At 36.0% G+C, this 27,858-nt stretch overlaps 1 protein-coding gene across 2 annotated transcripts in view; it reads right to left on the reverse strand.

Moving 5' to 3' along the window:
* Positions 1-2,648: 2,648 nt before the first annotated feature.
* The window catches only part of LOC141387800 (tubulin beta-3 chain), a 36,634-nt gene continuing 11,424 nt past the window's right edge, over positions 2,649-27,858 (reverse strand). The window contains exons 2-4 of one of the 2 annotated variants that reach the window (XM_073957993.1): positions 8,599-8,707; positions 5,067-5,311; positions 2,649-5,007 (exon numbers count right to left, since the gene is read on the reverse strand). In XM_073957993.1, the coding sequence (XP_073814094.1) occupies positions 4,054-5,007; positions 5,067-5,311; positions 8,599-8,707 (1,308 nt within the window). In that variant the 3' untranslated portion in view covers positions 2,649-4,053. The remainder of the gene's footprint in view (positions 5,008-5,066; positions 5,312-8,598; positions 8,708-27,858) is intronic. The other variant, XM_073957994.1, reaches the window with a different exon arrangement.

Below are 27,858 nucleotides of genomic sequence, written 5' to 3' on the forward strand. Positions count from 1 at the left end.
ACCTGAGTATCCTGTGCCCCGTCCACAAGAAGGGAAATAAGACTGTATGCTCTAACTATAGGGGCATAAGTCTACTCCCTATTGCCTACAAGATCATGTCAGGGATATTGTGCGAACGACTAAAGCCTATGGTCAACGAGATAATTGGACCATACCAATGCGGCTTTAGACCTGGCAAGTCCACCATTGACCAGATATTTATCCTGCGGCAAATCCTGGAGAAGACCCAAGAGATGTAGATCGACACCTACCACCTTTTTCGACAGCCCGCTGCGTTCAAAGGTATTCCAAGCCACGTCTGAATTTGGTATCCCCGCAAAGCTCATCCGGCTTTGTAAAATGACTTTAACTGACACGAGGTCCTCAGTTAAAATGGGAAAGAACCTCTCCGAAGAGTTTGGTACCAAAAGAGGTTTCAGACAAGGAGACAGCCTTTCGTGTGACCTCTTCAACATCCTGCTAGAAAAGGTTATACGAGAGGTAAACGTCAAAAGAAGTGGCACAATCTACACCAATAGTCACATGTTACTTGCTTATGCTTATGATATAGACATCATGGGCCGATCAGTAAAAGAAGTAACTGATACCTTTATAGAGGTCGAAGGAGAATCTGCTAAAGTGGGTCTGGCGGTAAACGGTGAGAAGACCAAGTTGATGGTGTCGACGCGCAATGCGTCCATTGAGCTCGGATCGACTGTGGATGTTGGTTCCTATAATATTGAGGTAGTAAAAGACTTTGTCTACCTCGGCACCTCCGTAAACACAACAAACGACATCAGTTGTGAAATAAAAAGAAGAATTGTATTGGCCAACATATGCTACTTTGGTTTAAGTAAGCAGTTTAAAAACAAAGCCACATCTCGTCAAACAAAAATAACGCTCTACAAAACACTGATACTACCCGTGCTGATGTATGGCTCCGAAGCCTGGGTACTTGCGCAAGCAGACATGGCAGTGCTTGGTGTGTTTGAGAGAAAAATTCTTCGAAAGATCTACGGACCAATCTGCGTTGACGGTGAATATCGACGTCGCATGAACCACGAGCTGTATCTGCTATACAACGACATCAATATAGTTAAATGCATCGAGATGCAGCGATTGCGTTGGCTAGGCCATATCATAAGAATGAGCGATGATGAACCCGCTAAAAAGGCGTATGAATACATGCCACATGGCGGTGCACGCAGAATTGGCAGGCCAAGGAATAGATGGCGCAAACAAGTGGATGATGAGATGAAAAGGCGCGGTATTCCAGAGTGCGAAGCAACAAATAGAGAGGAATGGAGATCTCTTCTTAGTTCGGCCTATAGAACAAATGTTCTGTAATGGGCCAGCTAAGTAAGTAAGTAATATTCAGGCCACAACCTTAAAAACACGGAAAATGGGGAGGTACGGTTCTATGAGTGCTATATGAAGACGAGAACCTATACCGGCAGATTTCAGGTGGAAAGCTTAAACCCCCAACGAAGACTAAATACCAATTTTCAGCCATTTCGGTGTGATTATGAGGCTGAAACCTTCAAAATACCGAAAATCGGGAGGTATCGTCCTATGGCGGCTATATAAAGGTGTAAACCTATACCGACAAATTTCAAGGTGAACGTTTTATACGCCCAACGAAGACTAAATACCAAATTTCAGCAATTTTGGTGCAATAATGAGGCTAAAATCTTCAAAATACCGAAAATCGGGAGGTACCGTTCTATGGGGGCTATATCAATGCGGAAATGGAAATTTCTATTGTAAAATTTGCTGTCGGCAACTCAACTGGAATTGGGTTGCTATCCATAATCGACCCCTAAAACTTACAAAATGCTATAAATCGGGAGGTACGGTTCTATGGGTGCTATAAAAAACGTGGACCGACCATCCCACTTTTTTGTCCTGGAGATAGTAAGTCAATAATAAGTACATGCACCAATATTGATGCACCTACGATAACTCCCTTCTATTTTTGGCCACAGTTAATATGAACTCGCGACAAAGTGGGTCGTTGTGCTCATGCAGCTGCTTTTATGAGAGCTTTGCAATGCACTCTAATGCACTCTACCATTCTGTGCACATCCTCATTTGAGACAGATAGTTACTGCGTCGAACTTGAACTTCCCCTGAGTTTCTCAGTATGATTTTCCATGCGTTTGAATGAAATAAAAGATGTGTCTTCAAAGTTGTCTCCAATCCATTGAAGACGGCTCGACGACAGCCCTTTGCGATCATCGACGACATTATCACACAAATGTCGCAAAACTCGTGCACGATAAGTTGAGCGACAAGGTAAGCGAAGTTGTCTTCATGAACGATAGAATGAACATTAAGTTGTACCAAGGCGCATTGCAACACATTTTCGTTCAGAATGTCACACATCGCACATGGAAAAGTGAAAAATTTGGTGACACCGTCTTGTTTAAAGACAATTTTGAAATTTTTCATTGATGAAATGACCATCGCAGATTAAATTTCCTACTGGGTTACTACGATACGATGTATGTATGACGAAGATATTAGAGAGCGTAATATTGATAAGACAAATTAATGGATCGGAAGGTTCTATTCTTGTCGATGTTGTTGTAACAATGCAAATAGAGTTCGACTTATTGGAAAAATTGTCTATGTGTGCTAGTAAACTTAAGATAAATATAATAAAACACTTTTCTTATTAATTTTTAACAAAATTTTTATTTTGGCTCAAATTAGAAAATTATTAAAAAAAATTATACATAATTTGCTTAAGTATATAAAGAAATATCAGAATTTCTGGTTGCTTTAAAATTTTGTGTCCAATGCAAGTTAGAAAATATGCTTTATTAATATTTAATTTATTAATTAAAAAAGGGAAAATGCATTACAAAAAAATTATTATGAAAATGTTTTCAATATAAATTAAAAGAAAATGTTTTTTTTTCATTTTAAATAATGTCTTCAATTATTATTATTATAAAAAAAATTATGATTTTAATGAAGTGAAATGATATTTTATTTTTAAACAAAAACATTGCAATCTTTGGATAAAAGCTGGTTTGTGTAATTATATTGCCACATTTTTGGATTAAAAAAAAGTAGAAAAAAGTAAAAAATTAACACAAAATTGAGAACGTTAAATAGAAGTGGGCAACTCTCTGGTTAAAGAACGACAAATGGATATGAAAGTATTGATGAGCATGATGATAATGATATTGTGAAATGATAATGATGATAAAAAATTATACAAAATTTTCAAAATGAAAAATACAAATGAAGAGTAGGTCAAAAGGTCAGTCTTAGTTAATGGTGTTGGATGTTTTTTCTTTTGTTTTTATAATACGATTTTGAGTTTCCTTTTGGGATTTTGTGTTTTTTTGCCTATAATACTTAACAAGTAGAAGAAGAAGATGAACAATGTAAAACAAATGTTAGGTTATGTGTTTTGAAAAAATGAAGCACACTTATTGACCTCAGGTTGTAGAAGGAAAACAGCAAGACAAATAGACAGACAGATAGATAGATTTATGAAGGCAGAGAAATGCTTCAGAGGTGCTTACAATATAATCAAATTGTAATGAGATGTTAAGTATGTCGTCTTTGCCAATTGGGTCTACTACTATGTAATTTAAATGTGAATCGCTTTATGATTATTTTTATTAAAAATATATAAAAAATATTAGATGAGAATACTTATAGTTAAAGAAGAGAATTGTTTATTACTTAAAGGTGAGTAAGAGCTTCTGCAAGGAGTTCAGAAGTCTTCAATGATATCAATGGAACATTTCCGTTTCTTATTTTCATCTTCTCTTTTTAGTTTTTTTTTTTATTCGAATTAGTACAGCTAAGATTTTGTGTTTTTTTGTGGGGGATTGGGAGACCAATGTGCGTTTTTTATGGAGATGACGTGTTGTGAGTGAACTACATAACATAGTTTCTCTTATAAAACTACAAAAAACATCTTAAAGTATGCAGTAGGGAACGTATTTCCTGGGCCAAACCTCCTGCTGCATTTTCGATAGCAATTTGTTGCCTCTCCCTCTCAACACGTAACGCCAAAACAGCACGCTCCTCATCATTCCTCTGACTTGTTGATTAAATACAATCTCCCTCAACTTCTTCAGCTTGTACCTCAGGATCGAATTCATCGTCGGCAGTGGCTTCTTGATATTGCTGATATTCCGACACTAAATCGTTCATATTACTCTCGGCCTCGGTGAATTCCATTTCATCCATACCCTCACCAGTGTACCAATGCAAGAAAGCTTTACGTCTGAACATAGCTGAGAATTGTTCGGAGATACGCTTGAAGAGATCTTGAATGGCTGTGGTGTTGCCAATAAAGGTGGAGGACATTTTCAAGCCCTTAGGTGGTATATCGCAAACGGCTGTCTTGACATTGTTGGGAATCCATTCCACAAAGTAGGAGCTGTTCTTGTTTTGTACCGCCAACATTTGTTCGTCGATTTCCTTCATGGACATACGGCCACGGAACACGGCAGCCACAGTCAAGTAACGACCATGACGTGGATCACAGGCCGCCATCATGTTTTTGGCATCAAACATTTGTTGAGTCAATTCGGGTACCGACAATGTGCGATAATTCTCAGAACCTCTGGAGGTGAGAGGAGCAAAACCAGGCATAAAGAAGTGCAAACGTGGGAAGGGTACCATATTGACGGCCAATTTGCGCAAATCAGCATTCAATTGACCAGGGAAACGCAAGCAGGTGGTAACACCGGACATGGTCAAGGAGACCAAATGATTCAAATCGCCATAACTGGGATTTGACACTTTGAGGGTACGGAAGCAGATGTCATACAAGGCTTCGTTGTCAATGCAATAAGTTTCATCTGTGTTCTCCACCAATTGATGTATGGACAAGGTGGCATTGTAGGGTTCCACCACAGTGTCAGATACCTTGGGAGAAGGCACCACAGAATAGGTGTTCATTATACGATCTGGATATTCTTCGCGGATTTTCGAAATCAACAGGGTACCCATGCCAGAACCGGTACCACCACCCAGGGAGTGGGTCAATTGGAAGCCCTGGAAGAAGAAAATAGCAAAATGAGTTTGGATTTAAAAAGTACCGGAGTCTAACATACCTGCAAACAATCGCAGTTTTCACATTCCTTGCGCACCACATCCAAAACATTATCCACCAGTTCGGCACCTTCAGTGTAATGGCCCTTGGCCCAGTTATTACCAGCACCCGATTGTCCAAAGACAAAATTATCGGGACGGAACAGTTGGCCATAGGGTCCCGAACGCACCGCTTCCATGGTACCGGGTTCTAAATCCAAAAGTATGGCACGCGGCACATACTTGCCGCCCGAAGACCTTGATGCTGCTGAAATGGAAGCAAAAATTGAAAAGAATCAGTTTGAAAACATAGGGTTGGGAAAGGGAACTAAAAGGTGGCAAGCACTACATGGGTTATATCGTTTGGGTAGACTGGAAGATTAAGTTTAAAGATGTAAGGGTAGATTCTAGGGCAGACATGCAACAGTAGATGATAAAAGAGGCAAGAAGTTAAGATCCCAAGCTGTTTATGTTTCTTTCTCCCATCGTCGAGCTTTGTAACCATTGTCACTGCAATGATTTATTACATTTCTTTCTCCACACAATGTTGCATATTCAAATCCACTGCCGTTGTTCGTTTCCATCCACAAATGACATTTCCTCCTCCAAATTTAATTTCCCTTGAAGTTAATTTTAATTTATTTCATTACTGCAACCGAATATGGAGTTATTTTTAAATTTCTGCCAGAAATTCATTGCAACCAAAAAAATGTCGTGACAATAAAGCATGGCGGAGGAGTCAAGTGCGTATTTTGGGTGTTGTTCTTTTTTCGGCTATTGACTTTAATTTCTTTGTCGTTTTGTGGAAATTTCTCAACGCAACTGCTGTCGCTGTCATATCAATTTCAATAAATCATCACAACCAATGACCATCATCAACAACACCACTTTGAAAAGTTGCTTCTTTAAAAATGCTTGGCACGTGCAAGCGCAAGCGCACACAATGAAGCTGAAAACCCATAGAGCTTGATGCGCGTCGTATACACAAAAAAGGGAAGGAAGTCTGTCAAGCAGGCAGTCTTGAATAAAAGAACCACTCATGATACCAAATAACCATAGATGGAATGCAATGGTCCCACCAACTTGTTGCCTAAAGCATAAGCAGAAGTTGTAGAGAGTGAGTTTTTTTTTGTTTGCTGTGGAATTGACTTTGTGACGCACTTTTAATAATGCGGTCAACAATGCAATTGTTTTTATGTGCTTGGCGACTTTTTTCCATATAACCAAATCGGGAATTATTTTTATTATGACTTAATGTTGTTGCTGGCTACTGTGGGACATAAACATATGGTTCCACCTGTTATTGGAATACGCTCCCAGTTTTCAGAAGAATAATATTGTATGATTATCGTTTCGCATTATGAATATGAGGGTGGTGTAAGTTTTTTTGCTATAGGGAGAAAGATATATAATTTTCCGAAATAAATCTTTCAGATGGGTTATCCATTGCGTTACAGGACAAATTAATTTGTAACATTTGCAGCACAAGACGAGGTAGTTGGGCAGTCAAATTGTATAAACTGAGAAAATGGAGATGCTAATGATTGAGAAGAAAGCTCAAAGCTTATCAAGTACAGTATATAAGCACCTTAAGTATTTTAAACAGAGGCTCAAGTTGGCTCAAGCTTTACAAGAAAACAGATTTTTTAATTCCGGCCCAACAAAACTGCGCCAGAATACGTTTGTATGATTCTAGTAGGCCCTTTAAAAAGGAAGGCGAATGCTAATTTCCCACAAAACAACCCAAAGGGGTCTAACTAAATGGGAATATATTACACACCATTGATCTTAAACAAAATCTGGCAGAAGGCTTTGGTGTGAAGAACCAAAGCCTTCTGCCAGATTTTGTTTAAGATCAATGGTGTGTAATATATTCCCATTTAGTTTTGGTTATTTCCTTATATGTTCTGTAGCGTAATGGATAACCCATCATTATGTAATTTCACCATTCCAGAGAGGCGTAGGGAAACTTTTTCATAGTAAAGTCTGCTACCAAATTCTATTCAAATCAATGGTATGTCATATATTTACATTAAGTTTTGTTTATTTTATTATATGTCCTGTATCGCGATGGTTAACCCATCATAAACTCATGACATTTTCCATTCCAGAGGTACCTAGGAAAACTTCTTTGCGCTAAAGTCTGCCTCTCGATTTTTAGAGCAATGGTATGTCATATATTAGTTATGTTATATGTCCTGTAGCGCAAAGGAAAATCCATCATAAATTCATTTCATGTAATATTCCATTCCTTAGGGGGAAACTTCTTCAGAGCAAAGCCTGCTGGCAAATTCTGTTGTAGATCAATGGTATATACTGGCCATATATTCCCATTTAGTTTTATTTATTTTGTTATATGTCATGTAACGCAATGGATAACCCATCATAAATTCATTGTATTTTATTTGCCATTTCAGAGGGCCATAAGGTGACTTCTTCACACCAAAGTCTGTTACTAGCTGCTATTTTAAAGTAAGGGATTAATGCCACATATTCCCAATTAGATTTGTTTATTTTGTTATATGTCCTGTAGCGCAATGGATAACCCATCATAAATTCATTTAAATTAATTTCTTTTTCAAAAATGGTCCATAATTTTCAATAAATTTCTAAAATATAATTTTCTATGGCTTTTATGGTTTTACAATTTCCGATTTTGCATTCATCCTAAAGCCGAGTTCCTGTCTATAGACAACATCTGTTTTTTTACTTATATCGGATTCTCGATCAAATTCAGAGTTTTTATGAAAGTGGGAAAGATAAGTGGGGGATATAGGAACCTTTCACCTTCCCCTATCAACAAATATACACTTATAACAAGGAAAATTGCCTTAAATAAATCGGATCGATCTTCTCCAATAGTTTATTTATCAAGAGCCGCTTAAAATTGCAATAGCAACGTAATCCCGAACCTGGCAAATTTAAAAACATTTTTCTTTGAAAAAATATTAGAAAAATTGTAAACTTTTACACCTCCCTCCTTTTTCGGTCATCATCCACCCAACTCTTTTGTTTGTTGGTGAAAACGTAAATACACAGTGTTTTTCATAAAGAAATTAAATCCAAGCATGTTTGCTACTTTTCTAATAGGCGTGTTAAATATAGAGAAAAAAGAAACAACAACAATAAAAGAAACATAAAAAACAAGCAAACAAATTGCAACTTAAATATGATTCATAGCTAAATGAAATTGCAAATCGAAAGCGTGCGAGAATGTCGATTGATGGATGAATGGTTGGTTGGTTGGCCGGTTGCTTGGGTGGATAAATGGAGTTATCTTGGATTTCTGAACAAAAAAAAGGCGTTGCAGTTTTGTTGTCCAGTATTGTAGTCGATGTCTTCTTCTTCGCCATCTAAGTTTCCATTATGTTAAGCCCACTAATCATCAACATGAATGGTAAATCAACATTGTATCACTAATAGCAAATCTAAATTGGCATGCAATAAAAACTACAAGCTATAGAAAGGAATGTTTTAGATTGGTTAAACTATTAAACAAACAAAAAGTTAAAGATATTGTTTTTTTTTATTCAATTCGGTACTGGTATATCATACCTGATGCTTCATTGTAATAAACGCTAATGCGTTCCAATTGCAAATCACTATCACCCTTGTAGATACCATTCTGGTCAATGCCATGTTCCTCGGAAATGACTTCCCAAAACTGAAAAGAAAAAGGGGAAAAATAAATTATTATTTGGGATTTTGAATAGTTGGAATGTTTGTTTAATATTATTTAATTGTTTATTCATATGCATAGTTTTTGATTCTATAGAAGAAATTTCCCATAGCTGATTGCCTTGTAGAAATTTGTTTATTTTATGTTTTTGCCGTAGAATGTAAATATTTATAAGATTGAAAACATATGGTATGTTGAAAGGTAATACTTGAAATTGTAGTGAAGTGGCTTAGAAATGGTTGCTACGGGTTGTGGCTCCTACTAATAAGGGAGTAAACTGTTGTATTATAAAATAAAGCTTGGGAATGGCTAAATTATTTTTATAAATAAAAATTAAAAAGACCGCTCAATTTGTTCAACACATAAACCGAAATTTACTACAAATAAATCATCAAATATATGTTGTAAAGTCCAACCACTGCTACTATTCTTGTTGCATTACTTATCAAAGAGACATAGTGGTATGAGATTTTTAGAGGAAACAAATACTCAAAAAGAATGAATTTTAAAATAAGAGTGGATCATTTATTAACTCTGAGACAGTGCAGGGGAATTCGAATTAAGGATGGGTTATCTATTGCGCTGCGGGACACTTTAAATAAACATAATCTACATCGCTTTTAAGAAATATACTGTGGCAAATGGCATATATATCAACGGAACAGAATAAAAGGACGGAGTACAGTACTGCTTGTAGAGTTGGGCAATCTAGTTCCTGGAGCGGATCGATCCTTCTAGTTCCTTTTGGGAAAAGGAACTAGTTCTTTAATATAGTTCCATAGTTCCAAATAGTTCCGAGAGCGATATAGTTCAATGATTCCTTCTCTTTCAGCGTTCTTTCTATTTCCTTCGTTCCAAATAGTTCCGAGAGTGAAGTAGTTGAACGAATCTTTCTCTTTCTTATTGTGTTTTCATCTTTCGGTAGATAAATTGACATAAAAATAAATTGCAGCGATGTCAAATCCCTTTATAAAAAAAAAATATTTTTGTTGTAATTTCTCCAACAACATAACGAAAATTTTGACATAACATATTCAAAATTATGTATATGATACCACTGCTATGGTAATTGTGCCATGAGTAGAGCAGAGGTTTTGAACATTCAATAAGTCTTCAAAGAAGTTTTGTCAATCGAGTTGCTGGATTACGACACAGAACTTTTCTAACGGATTGCCACGAAGAACATACCATTAAATACAATCTATATATAAATGAAGATGGGTTATCCATTACATTACAGGACATTTTAAATAATCTTAAATTCAATTCTTAAGTTATAGTTTGGGCGACAGCAACACAACCAGTCAAAATGCGTTATCCATTTCTTTACAGTAGTTTTTTTTTAACTTTAAATATATTTATAATTACAGAATGAGATGCAAAGCAATCGAAGTAGTATCTGGCAGTTGTCTTCAACATTTTTAAGCAAATTGTGGTAAAACTTCTTGCTTTTATTTCTTGCAGAAAAACTTCCTACCTTGCTAGCAAAAATATCCCATGCAGCACTTCTGCTAAAGTTACAGCTCAGAAAGGAAAATTACAAACTTAATGTGCACTCTGTTTTCCAAAAGACAATTTACGTCAAGCAAAAAAACCTTTGTGGGAAACTCTTTATAATTTGATTTTCTTCACTGTGAAATAATTTTCACACAATTGAGGTTAATTACATGGCTGACTAACCATAGCTCTTCTCTTAACCTTGGTCATTAAAATTGTTTCCTTATTTAGGAGAAGAACCAAAACCAACAACATACCAAAGGAAATTTACTATGGCTTTAGCATTATTTCCAAACGGCAGAGAGAACAATAGCTCGTCCACCATAATTTGTTAACATTCCTGTAAAATTAGAAATGAACCTAGAAGATTCAAGGCGAAAGACCAAAACAATAGATGAACGAATTGAAACTTTTCACGCAAAGTAATTGCAGGTCAGTCAGCATAGAGATGCTATTCACTTCACAGACAACAAACAGTATCATTATGGTGATCTTGATCATCATCATCTGTAACCAGCAGCAAGAACCGTAACCACTTAATCCTCTATAGAAGCTATGATTGCTAGAGGCATTTATTTGAATTGACAATAACCCCATGCCTATAAGAATGGATGGATAATGCTGATGGCAATCTTCATTATTAGTTTTCTGATAACACAAAATAAAAAATCAACTGGGAAACCCAGAGTGGCTACTATGGCCAAATCCATATTCTCTGTGTTTCTATCCATACAAATCCATGACAGTAAGTAGAAACAACAGCAACAAATGTGGTAGCAGCAAATTTAAAGATTTATTAGGTTGCGCTTCATTGAAGATGACGCTAAAAACTGTTGTTGCTGGTCTTTTTCAGTCACTCAGTTGACTGACAGACACTCTAGTTGAAATGAATGAATTTTCAAGGGTCCGAGGAGAGGTTGATGGTGGTGGCGGTGACGACAGCGGCAAGGAGTATCGTCGCCTGGTAGGCAGTAACATTCAGAAATGCGTTAAGGAATGTTGTTTTGCTGTGATGTTACATGTGCCACTTCACAGATTGTGATATACAACATTGCCAGCACCATAGCTATTGCCATCGTGGTGCAACAACAACTAACATTATATTGTTAATGAATTTATTGTAAAAATGCAATCATCGACCACAAAAAGAGTCATTATACAAAGTGCAACAGAAAAAAACAACAACAGTAAACATTCTAGTGAGTACACCAAGAATGAGTAGCGAACGGCAACAACCAGAAGCCACCCTCCATAAAAAGACAAAACGTTTGAAATGAAAATAATGGAAGTCTGTCGTGTTATCTTCCCTCCTCCTGACTGCAATCTAAACATTTTCATAAAATGTTTTTTTTTTTTTGTTTGGAACATCAACAATAAAATTGAAAAGTTGAAATATTTATTGACTGATGACACTATCAATTGGAGATCAATAGAAGAGGAGTGTCGAAATGAGCGATGAAGTTTATTTATTCAAAATCCAATTAATCTTTAAATAGGATGGATCACTTAGTACAGCTATGCATAATTTTTTAATACACCTGGGATATTTCTTTAGAAAAATTGAAAATGAAAAAACCAATTGGATATACTCAATTCGACAACGTTGTGTATAAAATTCTCAAGCAGGTACATCCTCAACAGGTGATGGGATTCCTATGGGAAGACTACGAACATCTTAAACCAAATATGATCGAATCAGTCATTGCACCGCGGGCATCGAAAAAGCCTTGCGGTACAGATACAGTACTGGGCATTACTTTAAAGAAGGCAGGAAAAGTCGACATCATTCTGGAGCTGATGCTCCTCTGTGTGGATGTTATAGCTCTATTATAGCTCTTTGGGGAAGTTTTCGAAAATTTCCTGCAGCAACGGAATATCGAGACAAGGACAATATGCAAATTTTAATTTTGAGCTAAACACTCAACAACCTAAGCTTTCGATACGGTATGGTAGAATGTCATTTACTTAGCTCCGACCATCAACCTTGGCGCGTGGTGGTAAGTTTTCTTGATGATAGAGCCTTTCGCGTGAGATTTGATGGAAGATATATGAACAACAATCCGTCAAGGCAAGAGGCCTTGAAGGTTCTGGGACCAGTTCTATATAACTTGTTCATCAGCGATATACTAGGACCACCTGACGGGGGAATGCTAATTATATACGCCCTTGATATATATTCTATTCTTACAGCGCCAGAGGGGAAAGAAATCTGAATGCGTATATGGATACACCTCACAATTTCTTCAACCTCAACATTGAAATTGCGAATCTGTGGCATTTAAAGGCAAACGCAAGTCTACAGCAAAAAGCTTCCGGAGGAACATAAAATCATCAACATCTGGCGTCTACTACTATGTTCTATCAAGGATTATCACCGGATGGAAGCTGCTGATCTACAAGCAAGCAATCAGGAATGGAAATGACCAGGATCTAGGAAAGGAGGCAACCTGTTTCGGAATGAGGAGAACAATCGATAGCAATGGAGTCCACCCAACAGAGACATCTATAACGCTGTCGATTTCAGTAGGATCAATGTATTTTTGATGAAAAGTGCTCTCGACTTTTTTGAAAGAAGCCTATCTGATACACTACCATCGAAGGTACCACCTGTTTACTGCCTGTACGAATCCCCAGCATTTTTTGAAATTTTTGGAATTTCAAATACTCAATTGCAATTGAATGTTTTCATGTTTTCTAATTTTGGTTGAAACAATTTGCAATGGTTTTGTTAGAGTTTTTGTTTTTTTCTTAATTTATTTTGAAACGTAAATCACCCAATGCTCTAGCTATATAGATGGCCGACAAGATGTTTGTTCGCTGTCAAATTGAACAAGAAACGCAACAGTCAACAACAACACATCTGAGTGAATGATCACTTCAAATAACAATTTTACCTTTTTTGGTTAAGCAATAAAAACTGACATACGACGACGATGAACACACAGCTGGGACCCACTTATGGGTGACTTTTTTTGTGATATAAATTGTGGAGATGTTTTTCTAGAAATGTATAATGTATGATGAATAAAATCATGCATCACCAGGAGCTACATAAAATGTTATTAACCGCATCCGAGTGAAACAATTAAAACAATGTGGCATTAAATTTTGTTGCATTTGGACGTTCGATTTGCTTTTTTTATGTTGTAGAAACCCTAGAACCTTGAAAAAAAATTTGTTTCTCGCTTATGAGAGTAGTTCAGTTCTATAAGAGACCATTTCAAGTTTCAACATCCAAACATTTTAATGTTGTTAAGTATCTGGGGAACAGTTATTCTTCCCAGATTCCACTGTAAACTACAATCGTTTGTTATTGTTTTTTTTTATTAGTTTCTCATGCAAATTTTCAACAAAATAAACAAATCATCATTAGTGCATGAAAAATGTTCCGTTAACTTTATTATAATTATTTGTTTATTTTTACGAATTAGGCAAACATTATATTCAATTATGAATTTTGCACACACAAAAAGTAAAATTTATACATTATTCTATAAAGTTAGACGAAACTAATTCAAATTAACTGCACCTCTGGCAGTTTTACAATTTGGTGCAATATGAGATGTCATGAGTAACGGGTTAGGTGTCACTCTGTAAAAAATGAATCTATTTCAATAAGAAATTTCATCAAAATTAATTTTTTTCTTATAGATATTAAATCACGACGTAGATCAGGCACCGTTTACACAAAATTTCAACGCAAAAGTGCAGTTTTGTTAGTGCAGCAGGTTGTCCTCGAAGACCCTAATGGGCAATCTAGTCCATATCACTAAAGATAGTGGCCCAAAAGGTCTGTCCCTGCTGGCACCAACTAAAATGACTGATTAACACGATGTCTTACGAATTGAGTATCGGGTTTGGCCAATACTTCACATATCTTAATATCTCCTCTAAATGAACATCAAGTTCCAAGAAGCTCTATATCGGATAAAACCTTCGGTTTTCTCAATTTTGTTTTTTTTTTTTGCTGCAGATCTTGACTCATTTTCTAAGGACATGATTGTTTCTCGGTCAGCCCAGCCACAGTAGCTTCCTTATATGCTCACAAAACACTGCCCTTCAGACTAACCCTTGCCTTTCGGGTTTGAGTTGGGTAAAAGCACATCCTTTCGCCAATTGTTCACCTACAAGGATAACTCTCGGGTTTGGGGTAGATTCTTTGGCCCTCTTTTATACCTTTCGGGTTTGAATTTGACTTCTGAACCAGACTCCACCACTTTGCTTAGAACAACAGGTTCCGTATCTTTTACATTCTTGGGGGAGGAAAATCGTATACATCTAAAGCTCGCGTCACGGCGCAAGAGGATAAATTCTTCTTCAGAATGCACTCTATACAAAATCTGAAGATTGTGTACAATTTTATTTAAATGACCTGTAACACAATCAATTATCTTTGAGGTTCAACTTTACATTCTTGAAAATTTAACATTCAATTCAACATTTAAAACCTGCCGCATTTTTTACCTATGGATATGGAATGAAGTTATAAAGTTCATAATTTTTAGCCGCTAAGTTTTGGGGTAAGTTCATTGACCTTCTTGATTCCGAACAAGAACCAAATTTTTCAAATTTTCTCAGGAACTTGAGTTTGCTTCTCGGACAGCAATTTCGATTCGCTTCCCACCAATTTGAGGAGATAAAACACAACACGTTTATAATGCTTTGTATCTTCAACTTCTTTTGCCTTTATGTCCTTTGAGGCATTAGCTGTTGTTGGAGTCTCCTTAGCGTTTCGATCACCAGCCAATGTTTCTGTGGCATCTTGCTTGCATGTGCCGATATAGGACAAGCTAAAACTGGTGTTGCTGGGACTTTTGCAACTGACTCCATACCATCGTCTTTCACATTACCCTAATCTCCCCTGGTAGTGCCACCCCGTTATAGGTGATTGAGTAACATTTCCTCCGGGAATATATCCTTGACCTGCTCATCTGGACCAAGCCTCTCCGATTGGTCGAGGAGTTCTCTACTTTACTTCTTTAAACTGCCCTCAATTGTCTTGCGAGTTCCGTATAGGTCGTCCGCATCCGTACTTTCGGTTCTGTCGGACGAAGAATGGTTTGCACCATTCTTGGCTCTATCATTGTCCAAAGAGATCGCCGTATCGTCGACTATTCTATCACAATTTTGTAATTCACTTGTAGCATGTACAGCTGTAAGTGCCAAGGCATTCACACCTAACTCAGTCTGATCACAATCGCTTGATATCTACGAAAAATGGTTTGTTATTTGGACCCTGCACCGCAACGTTTTTCCTTTCTTAGACATCCCCATTGTTGTTATTTATTTTATGGGAATTATACCGCTGCTCCAGGGATCTAAGGGATCCACAGTTTTTAGGGGAAAGTAGAGCAAGCATTTCTTAGAGATTACTCTCTGATAGATCCTGATTTAAACTACACAAGGTTAAAGAGATACGTTGAATCTCTGTCAGAGTTTGACAGTCCTGATTCAACACATCACAAGAACATTCTTCCAATGGCATATCCCATAGTGAAACCGATTTATAAATTTTTTGTTTGTTTGGTGCAGAGAAAATCAGGGTTTCGAAGACAAAATACTTTCCTTTCCAATAATATGGAAGCGAAATCATTCGCCTAGCACGAATTCTAGACAGCGTGCTCAATGAAAATTCATGGCCGTATTTACGTTGCCACCGTGGTAGTGGTCATGAGTTCGAATCTCAGGCAATAAAGCATCATACGTTTTTAGGCGGTTAAATACCTTAGAATAAATGTTTGCCTACACTTCTTCAATATTTCAGTCATGTAGAACTTTCCTATAAGTCATGTCGTAATATACTCGAAGGTCCCAACTCATGAAGATTGAGCTATGACGGAACTGCACCCATTGAAAGACAGGAGTCCGCTCATTCTTGGATGTTTAAAATATATTTTTGTTACTCACATCGAATTTGATTTTTTAGTACTTACTACCATTTGCCTTCATCATATTTTTAAGTTTATGATGACTCTTACCTGGAAAGAAAATAAAAAATAAATTCTTATTAATAACTTTGTCCATAAAAAATAGTAACATTATTTCCAACCTAAAAATCTACATCTAACCTAAACATATTTCCTTCGCTGCAGAAGTATCCTTACTTTTTATCATCAACTGTTGCTTATTTTTCCAAGATGACTCATGTTTAAGTTATTTGAAATCATTTGCCTTCATACTGTCAGGAACCAAGAGAGATCTACTCTATGTCCACAGCAAAACTACCTACCCAGCTATGCTAAATTTAGTTATTGTTCAATTTCGGGTCTGTCCTCATAAGTTGGAATATCTTGGCAGCTATGCATGAGTTAAATTTAATATTTCCCCTTTTTAAAGTTATTTATAAATGCGCGGCGAGAAAACGCTACAAACACTACAACAGCAAACCAAAAAAAAAACCAATCTCAAAGACCAGAAATAGTAACCCCCATACATAGTGTGTCACAATATTATGATCCCCAGGAGCGCGTTCATCCATAAATGCAAGTCTTCATCGTCACTGCATACAATCAGACGCCCAATATTCATAGGGCACTAACAATGATGCATATGCAACAGAAATAGTTTTGTTGCATATGCAACACACTCAAACTCATACATAAAACCTCCTTCTGGGAATTGGTTGGTTGCATCTCAATAAAAAAAGAAGGCAGAATGTACCCCAAATATGTTGTCAAGTGTTAACAGTGGCAACCCAAATGGCAAGAAAATCTACATAAATGGAATGGGACGACTATGATTTTTATGAAACATTAAAAACATTATGTGTGGAATGCTTTTATTTGCACTTTTTATAGCAGAAAACGCATATGGCAGATTGTTCTGTGTATAAAATCTGAAGCTACTACATTTGATTACAATGGTATGTTAAAAGTCCTGTAGCGCAAAGGATAACACATCTTCAGGGTTCAAATATCAAATATATATTGCTCTTTACTAATGCCGTTTTATCTACATTTAAAACCTAGCTATTATTTACTTATAAATGAGTCGTTCAGTGCACACATCGATTAACTCCACTTTTTTAAAAACCTTAAATTTAAGTGTCAAAGTTCTTCATATAGTCACAACTTTTTATATTAAAAATAACTTTCCTGAATAAAATAAATAAGAGTAGCACATTTAAATTACAAATAAACAATGGCAAGCATAAACTTCATCCTCGTTTTTCTCAACTTTTCGTTTTAAGGAGTTAATCGATGTGTGCACTGGGTGGCTAAAATATAGAATTGAGTTAAGAATTTCATCATTTTTAAATGAAACGTTTGTTTAAAAAAGTATTAATAATGTCCTGCAGCGCAATAGATAACCCATCTTGAAGATTTAACTGTTACTTCTTCTAGCATTTACCAAACTAGTTAGCGACAACTCGTGGCGCAGCTCTTTAATTGTCTACAACATTTCAAAAATTCAATCAAAACTGATTTTTCCCTAATGTTCGCTATTGAAAAGCTGAGGATTCTACATTTGTTTACAGCCAAATTAAATATGTCATGTGGGGCAATGGATATCCCATCTGTATAGCTCATTTTTACATTCTCGAATATTTTAAACGCTTTGTTAATGTCATGTTGAACCAGATTAAAACCTATCACAATATTTCCCTATAAATATGGATTGGATTTAAAAACTTCATCATGTCCTGTAGCGCAACGGATAACACACTTAAAAGCTTTAACTGTCACCTCACAATTTTCTTGGGTTTACTTAGATCCCAACTTCATTGTTTTTTTTTTTTCAACACTGCAACTTTACTACAAACTAACTTAATAATTTTGGGTAACTTGCAGTTATAATCTCCATTAACCACTCGTCATAATGATGATTGAACACAAAGATCTTACAGCTATTAATGTCAAAATGTCTGTCGATCAATTTACCAGAAAGAGAGATATGTAACACTAATCTTAATATTCCAATTGCTATGCAATTATGCCGTCATCATCGTCACCATCATGGCTTAATGGCTCTGTGGTCATAATAATTTCAAATAATGACACACTTTTAAGAACAAATAAATTCAGCAATAAGCCATATTTCAGTCTAGCTGGCGCGTGTAACTCGTAAAAGTTTAATTTATTACATCTTCCCCGAGATCAAAGTTGATCAGCAAAGCAGGCAGATGGATAAATTGCTGCTGCTACTGGTAGTGACATTGTCACTTTCCTTGGAGTGGAAACGCATGGCTTGGGGTAATGAATTGTCATGCTGGTGCTTGGTGAAAAATGACAACGGAATTAGAGAGTGAGTGAGCGACAGACAGACAGTCTTTAAACATATGTCATATAAGTGAATATCTGAAATATTTTTCTTCGACTTGACATGTTGTAAAATTCCTTGGGTTTTGGGATTTATTTTTATCCTGTCAACAGTAGGAGGCAAAAGTAAAGGAGTTTACTTCTTTAAAACATCCAACGAACTTGAAAATATTATAACGTTCAAAGTTCACTCCCTAACATCACCCTTATTACGTTGCCAGTCCCATCTAACATCACAATATTTCAGAGTTTTGATAAAAACAACAAACAAAATCGACTAACTGCATCTAAAATAAACAAATATTCGCACAAAAGAAACCACAACGACCGAAGCCAAGACAAATAAACTCTATTTTCTGAGTTTATGATGTGTGAAACAGAGTCAAAGAAAATATTTATGCAAACACAAAACTGCCAAGAAGTAAAAGAATAAGAATAACAAGATGGATGAATAATATGAAGATGTTGAAAAAATTTGCATGTGGTGACTGGTATTGAGCTGATTGGAGCATGGGGAAGAGGAATGAAAGTCTGATATGCAACAGAGCCTGATGATATTATGACAACATTACATACTCTCGGTATCGACAACACATGTATGTATGTCTATGTGTCTGAGACATTGGGGCTAATGTCCTAACCCCCCAAAAACCAGCATATCGAACACAATGACAGGCCGGCCGCAACAACTGTATTTAGGGTGTGTGAGATATGTAGCTTAGAGTGGGGCGATTTGAACACCATCACGGGCGCCTGGAGTTTGTGATTCTTGGGATTGTACTGAGCAAAAAAGTCAACTAGACCATATGTCTACGGTGAAAATCGAGCCCCCGGATTTTGACTTGAAGTTTTTTTTCAAGGATTTTTGGATATTTTGGCATATAACAACCAAACCACTGATATTTTCGATCCAACACAAAGACAACAATTGTAGCCAAGACTATAATAAAGAACTCTCTAGTACATCGCAAAAGCATTGGAACGCTCCTTCAGGCAGTTATGGCCACGAGAAGGTGCACATTTTTCGGAAAATATCGATAAATGACACTGTGCTACAAAATTGGACTCAAATTCAGTGGGTGGAAAATCCCTTTTGGAGATGAAAGCCCTTGGTGAGTGTACCAAGAACCCAAAAGGATATTTTCACCATAGGTCAAGTTTCCGAGATATCGCGTGATTAATGGTTTAATTTTGTAATCAGCTACTTGCTGTCATTTGATTGACCATTTTATTAGCTTTCCAATGATATACATATACGATTAATCGGTTACTTAAAACCGGTTCCAAAATCGATTTTGATATCAGAATATCCGGTTCAAAAATTTAGATAACCGGATCTATCCTTCAATAAAATTTGTTATTAACGTGTTCGTCACTACAAGAGCTATTTATGGTAAGTATTTCAGATGCACCACAGACCAATAACGAATATACATAAAAACAAAACATAGTTTTCTCAACAAAATACGGGTAAATGTCAAAAAGGACCATGACAACGGGGAAATATCGATTGGTCATCAATGAGAACCGTACATAAAATCTTCTGAACAACATTTTTGTAGAATATTTGGATGCTGTAAAATCTCATCTTGTAGTACTTTTACTACGGTTCAAAAAATAAAGGACGAAAAGGACATGGAAGGAATTGAGTTAGAAGGATGAAATATTCTACAAAAAGATTCACCATTTGATTTGACTGAAGACATGTAATCTCAAAATTAAGCTACAATAACGCTTAACAGAGATATAAAGCTATTTTCTCGCAAATTAAGAGGCCAAAATTAAACCATTAATCACGCGATATCTCGGAAACTTGACCTATGGTGAAAATATCGTTTTGGGTTCTTAGTACACTCACCAAGGGCTTTCATCTCCAAAAGGGATTTTCCACCCACTGAATTTGAGTCCAATTTTGTAGCACAGTGTCATTTATCGATATTTTCCGAAAAATGTGCACCTTCTCGAGGCCATAACTGCCTGAAGGAGCGTTCCAATGCTTTTACGATGTACTAGAGAGTTCTTTATTATTGTCTTGGCTACAATTGTTGCCTTTGTGTTGGATCGAAAGTATCAGTGGCTTGGTTGTTATATGCCAAAATATCCGAAAATCCTTGAAAAAAAACTTCTAGTCAAAATCCGGGGGCTCGATTTTCACCGTAGACATATGGTCTAGTTGACTTTTTTGCTCAGTACAATCCCAAGAATCAGAAACTCCAGGCGCCCGATAACACTTTTTTCCTTCCATACAAATCGCCCCGGCCTAATGTAGCTACTTTGCTCTTATTCGGAAATTGTTTGTAGTGCCTGATGTAATACATGCAAGTTCTCCGCCTTGCCTTATGTGTGCATGTTTTCCATTTGCTTATACCATGTAGAACTCATCTTAACATTATTCAAGTGAAGTGGTAAGTATACGCAAGATTGATGAGTTCCTCTCCACCACCATAGGCAGAATGTATAGTTAGACATGCACACTGTTACAACTATTCTTCCACACTTGAATGTAATATGTGGCTGGGCTGCTTGGTTGACTAGCTGGGAAAGACTTTTCCCTGTGAATGTTTCATGTCTTTTTGCCTCCTAATATAGATGCTATAAAAACAAACGGTTTCTTTATTTCTCTCTCATATAAATTTATTTTTTCATTCAGCAAGATTGAGCCGACAAGCGTTAGACATGTTAAATACACCATTTCAAACTTTGTGGTGTTCTTTCATCTAGATTTGGCTAGATTAAAAGACTAGGAGAAAAAATGAAGAATGAAGAACAAAAACGGAAACTATTGTCTTAAAGGTAACATTTATTTTAAAGTGCATTTTAGCACAACGAATATGGTATTTTGAAATATATTTATTAAAAATATTCGTTTTAAATTTTTTATAAAAATTATATGAGGATTCACATTGCATGCGGGACCATATCTAGTAACCCCAGCATTTCAACTGTGTCATGTCCAAACGGATTCCATTGTCTATGGAATAAAGTTAAAAATTCCAAAGTAGAATATGTCCTGTAGTGTAATGGATAACCCATCTTCAAGATTCAATCGTTCCTTTCTTGATTTAATTATTACCAGCGTTTTAATTGACTGTAATTTCAGTTAAGATTTTCCAGATTCACCTTTTAGACTATCGCAAGGCCTAACCTTAGCTTTAGAATTGTCAGCTCCTTTTTAAATGTTCTATCAAATAGTTAACTTCCTTCTTAACAGCCCAATATGTCCTGTAGCTCAATGAATAACACATCTCCGAGGCTTAAATTCTAGGTTCTTCTAGACAAGCTGTCAGACATTCTTTCGTTTGTATAAAAATTAAGGTATTGGTACATAAAAGGACTATCCTGCTTCACTTTTGAAATAAAAATCAAAGAATAAAGATAAACCGGGCAGGTCGGGGTTCCTTATTCTTTTATTTTTATTATGTTAAAAATGAAACAGTCAAGCAGGCGAGGCTTCTTATATACCGAAGCCTATACTGTAACGTTTGGAAAGTTTTTTCACCTAAAAATATCTTCCATCTGGAAATGGTTTATTCTTCTGCAGTAAAAAAAAACCAAAGTAAAATATGAAAGCACTGGAAGAGCACCCAGTCATCCAGCCGACAATAGAATTTGCAATATTTTGAAAGAAAAAGAAAAGAGAAAAACACGAAACTAAATCAAACACTAAAGTTAGCATGGTTAAATTACCAAACGACTGACTAACTGACTCGATGGCTGTTTTCAAGATTCTGTTGTCTTAAGATTCTTGAGATTGCCACTAATTTATTTTGGGGCTGTCATGATGGCTGGCTGGTTTGTTGTTCCAAGTGGATGACCGACTGCTGATGGCATGGCATGAGACGACGGACCCAAGCAACTCGTATTTCACTAAACTTCACATATGAGTGAGTGCGGTAGTGTTGCCGCTAGTTAGAAGTTGCTAAGAGCTCTAACCATCCATCCGTCTATCCATTAGCCTGTCTTTAAGTTATTTTTGCTTCTGTCCGGAACTTTTGGAAGATATACATGGATGTATGCTACTATTAGTCATTTTGCCCAAGTTGAAAGTACTTTTACTTGCATTGCATGTGATATGTGGCCAATACCAAAGGCATCATTGTTGATAGCCGCCGTTTGTACTGTTGTTTTTGTAGCATTTGCGGTTTATTCTTTTTGTTGTTCTCAAAACGAACGAAAAATAAAAACATCAAAAAAAGAAATGTTTGGGCCAGCAACAGTAATTTTTTGTGCTTTATTTTCATGAAGATGGTGATGAGAAAGAAATGTTTCCCAACATGCGATCAAAACCAAGCCTCAACCATTAGTCTGAATCCAGGCAGGCAAAACTACGAAAACCAAAAGAGAGGAAACAAGCAAACTTTGCTAAATAAATAAAACAACGATCAGCGCTTAACTACATGAGCTAAAAAATAATACTACTCAAGTGTGTAAGAATCTCAAAATCGTGATAAATGTATGGCAGTAATGCGCAGAACAATAGCAGAAGTTAAAAGAATGTGATAAATTTCTATTATGAAATTTCTGCAATATCATTGCGGATACTACTAATTTCTGTTGCCGGGATAACATGTAGTGAAGCCAATTTCCTATTACCTATCTAATGCCCTCAGGTTTAAAAATGTCATTCACTTATCCATTTTCGAAAGCATACAAATATATTATTGTTCTTAACTTTGAATTATTGAAAATGGAAATCGCCTTGACATGGAGGAACTTGAACCTACATTTGACAGTTTGTAACTTCGTCTCTACCGAAATGTTTAAGATTAACTAACCACAACTCAAAAACTTCGAAACAGTCATTGCCAAAAAGTATGTGCTGTATAGCAACGATTAACACATCTCTAATGATCAACTGTGAGTTTCTAAAATATTACTTGGGCCTTAGACTGGAACTCATATATTTCATTTCATCAACTATTTAACCAACCCTCTTTACGAATGGTTAGAGATGTATATTCCCCGATTTAAAATAAAAATATCAAATGTCATGTAACGCAATGAATAACACATCTAGAAGGTTAAAGCTTTAGACCTTTCATCAGACCTATGATCAATAATTCATTCCTCTTCTGCTCTTTAGTTAACCACAAATATTTAATATCTTCTGTCATTTCTTCAACTTCCCTTTTGGATGGATATGTATGTATGTGTGTATTTTTTTTGCCTTTGCGCGCGCCTCTTAGGTTCTCCGTACTTGTTGTAATTTTTAATTCATTGTAATTTGTTGTTGTTTTTCAGCGGCACTGTCTTGTAGTTTCTATTATTTTCATTACATTGGGTCGTTGGCCGACATTTATGCATGAAACAACCCAGCCAGCAGTCAGTTCATAGTCCAAGAGTAGTCGGAAGTTTGCATAGATGTGTCGCTGCAGATAGCAATGGATCACAGAAATAAAATCTTTGGAAATCAAAAGTTATACGAAATAAAGCACACACAATTTTTATTCTTTTTTAAAAGGAGGAAATTAAAAATAGCAAATTCGCAGTTAAAATCATTCGTTTAAATTTACCACGATAATTATTCACATGTGATCTTCACTCTGTGTTTCCATACCCCTCCTCTTGTATTGTCGTTTAAAGCCTATTAAAGAATAAGGAAATTACATTTGTCTTAAGACGGCTGGCTTAATGACTTCGATGACTCGCTGTGGCAATGAGTAATACTAGAGTAGTGTAGTTGTGGTCTGGAGGAAGTCTTAAGATAAGTAGCAATAAATTAAAGTATTTGTCTCATATTAAGGGTTTAATAAAATATGGGAAGGGCGGATTCTCATAATCATAAAATAATAGTATGGGGTGTTCGTGAGATGTCCATAAATTTGTGATCATTTAAAACATTTTTTAATTGGTTTACCATAATGTACATTTATGTGTTTCTCATAATTTCAAGATTTGTGGAGAATGCTTTGTTCTCAGTCCGCCAATTTAATGACAGTTGCTCATTGTGTAAAACATATCTGCAAAATATATTAAGTCTCTTGGTATACATTTTCTGTCAATTTTTTGCCGACTTTCTCAAATGCATTTCTTCACCTAGCCTCCTTGCTAAATGATCTATAAACATTGCTTCTTCTCTGTTAAAGACATTTTGTTTTGGCATTTTGTTAATTACATTTAATTAAGTTGGAAATGACAATTACCAAGTACTCGACATGTTTTGCTTGACAGATTTTTCTTCATTGTCTAGACAGACATTCACACATGATGGTAAGTTACACTAGAGTTGTTGCGCTCGTCTATAATTAAGTTTTCACAACAAACATATAACGAGGAGTTGATATTATTGCTTCAGGAGAAAGGTATTTGTTTGAAAAAGAAAATCAGTTGCAATGGTGATAGGAATCGTTGACTAAGTAAAGATAATGGCTACCAAGACATTTAGGAAAGATTAACAACAAAAGACAACGTTGAGATACTACACCAGATCATCAGATTAAACATAAATTAGGGGGGTGGTTGGTTATTTTTAACAAGCATAACACACTCCGATTTCTTAGAATAAGACTTATTGACTCTACATCTTTTAATGGATCAAGGCAGCTCCTCGCCATTTATTTCAATGATTATCCGTTCATTCTATAAGCTACAACGAAGCGCTCTGTAACCGTGGCTCAAGTAATTTACGAAAATAATCTATGAAAGCTATTCATAATTTATTGTGCAACTCCATACCCTAATAATGTCCTAATTTCATTTCCAATTTTCCAATCATATTATGTCCTGTAGCGCAATGGATAACCCATCTTGGAATTGTTCGATTTTTTTTAATTATTTAACATGTTGAACTCTCTATGTTCTCCCAAACCAAACATTTGGTTTGGTCCTTAAACTGTTATGAGAAAGAAATTCTCTTTTCTTCCCATCTTCTTTCGTTACTATTACCTTTATTTTTGTTATTAATTCAACCGTATATTCTAGAAAGAATTGTAATCCCAAGACAATGTGACACGCGTGCCACAATACATCTGCAAAACAAATTAACAAAAGATCCAAAAACTAAATCTAAAATGTGAGGCATGTGTGTCCGTATGTGTTTGTGAACGCAACTAACATTGACCTTGGAACACATTATCCGAATTCAATGTCTCTATGTCAGAGGTTTTTTTTCAAATCACAGCGTATGTACACGAATATTCGTTGACACATGTGCGTGTATGCTCGCTAACTTTATTATATGAGAGTTAACATAACCTTAAAAAAATTGCCTAAGAGACACGTTGCTCCGTGAATGTTTAGAGGGGTAGAAGATCGTTTGCAAACTCCTGCCGTTAAGGCATATTGACTTGACTGTTGTTCGCACATTTTAGAGAAATTTCATTGTGCTAATATGTACCATGAAATATTACTCTCTTCTTTCCTTCAAAATTGTTGTTTTTATCAGGGATGGAAATGCTTAAAGCGTGAACAAATCATACTAAAACAATATGATCTCTGGGTTTCACCGATCAATTTTTTTCAATAAAAAGTTTAAAAAGTAAATGTCATATTTGTTATCCTCACGTTTAACACGCAAATATCTCCACATATCGCCACAGTTGCATTACAGCTCTGTTAGAAGTTTCTGATATATTGTTGGTCCACTTATTTTCTAAAAAATATTGACGTGTATGTAAAAAAACTCAGTGGTCATATCATATAAATGCAGCCGTTGGGCAGATATTTGCAAATCGAGCTAAACAATGAAGAACACATGCTCTGGTATTCTTCTCCAGACAAATCGGACGAAAAAGGGTCATTGCGGTGAGCATGAATTTAGCTTTCTATATGGTATGGCAGAAAGGAATTTTATATAAAATGCAATCATTTGGCATCGATCATAATTGCAAGCTTTCTTAAAGATCGAATCTCTCGAGTCAGTGTGGATGACAAGATATCTGAACAAAGACCCGTAAAGGCAGGAGTGCCAAAGAATCACTTCTGGACCGATCCCATATAACCTGTTCATCATCGATATACCAGGGCAACCTGAAGGAGGAATGTTGCTTACCTATACCGAAGATATTCTATTTGCGATGCGATGTCGCTTTGGAGCACAGTTAAAAGATGCGTCTGTATGTGTATATGGATACACTTCACAATTATTTCAAATAAATGGAGACTCAACCTCGACGTTGGAACATGTGAGTCTGTGGTTTTTAAGGGCTAACTGATGTCAACAGCGAAGTACACAACTGTCAAAGTTGGTAATGAAATTAAAGGAAATTCTGACAGGATAAAATATCTTAGCATTATCCTACACGACAGGTTCGATGTCTGCCGACCACGTGAACTAAGTGGTGTCGAAGGCTAAAAAGATGAATTTTGCATAACAAAGGCTTTTACGCATGTGAGGAGTACTATCACTGGATGTAAAAATGATTATATACAAGCAATATATGTATGTATATGATTGTGCTTATAAACCTGTACTTTAATTTATAGGACACTATCTTGTTGTGCAGGCATAAATAAAATCATGTACGTGCATATGTAAATAAATGAGAATTGTCAAAATATTTTCCCACTGACTAGAAAAATACTAAAACAATCATAATGTTATTGTTGTTTAGGACTTTACAGCCGCCTAATTTAATATTTTGTTATCTTGTAGGTAATTATTTTAATTGTCCATCCCTGGACCATATCTTAACACATGTATTTTGATTTGATTAGGGTAAGGAATATGACAAACTTAGGCACAAAATCCAACGCAAAAATCAATTCCAGATGTATGTTTGTATAGTATTTCAAACCCACATTAGCTGCACAATGACCATGTGTGTGTAGTACGTGCATCATATTGTGAGACAACACCCAACTTATCAGGCCTCTATACAAAGCAATTCACACAGCACAACAAACATCATTCATTCTTTTCACAATTGTTCGGTTCTTGTTGAGTTTGTTTGCTTATGCAGCAGCTGAAAAGAAGGCAACAACAAAATCCCAATAGACGATGGACCCAACCAGACAAGCTGCAACCAACCAGACAGACAAAGTGGAAATGCATATGGAAGATGGCCATCGTATGGATGCATATGTATGTTTGTCAAATCGATTGTTTCAATCAATTGTAAAGATGTAAAAAATATCTGCCTACATGACAATTGTACATGAATGGAGGATACATATGGCGATATCTTAACATGCCACAAATTGTGGACATATTGATAGAATATTATTCTAAAGGAACAATTAGTAAAAAAATCGAAAATAGTAGATTCTTTCATGTTCCAGAACAGGCCAAATGTGATCTTTATTGCAGTTACTTTTTCAATAGGGATTTTTAACAAAAAGAAGATTTAATCAACATCCAAACTTTTAACTTAATGCCCTCTATTTACCACCACTTTAGCAGCTATCCTCGTACAACATGACTAAGTGAAATCCCTACGCCCA

The sequence above is a fragment of the Musca autumnalis genome, unplaced genomic scaffold (assembly GCF_047663935.1).
Source record: "Musca autumnalis isolate F117 unplaced genomic scaffold, ASM4766393v1 scaffold_5, whole genome shotgun sequence".
Classification (NCBI taxonomy): domain Eukaryota; kingdom Metazoa; phylum Arthropoda; class Insecta; order Diptera; family Muscidae; genus Musca; species Musca autumnalis.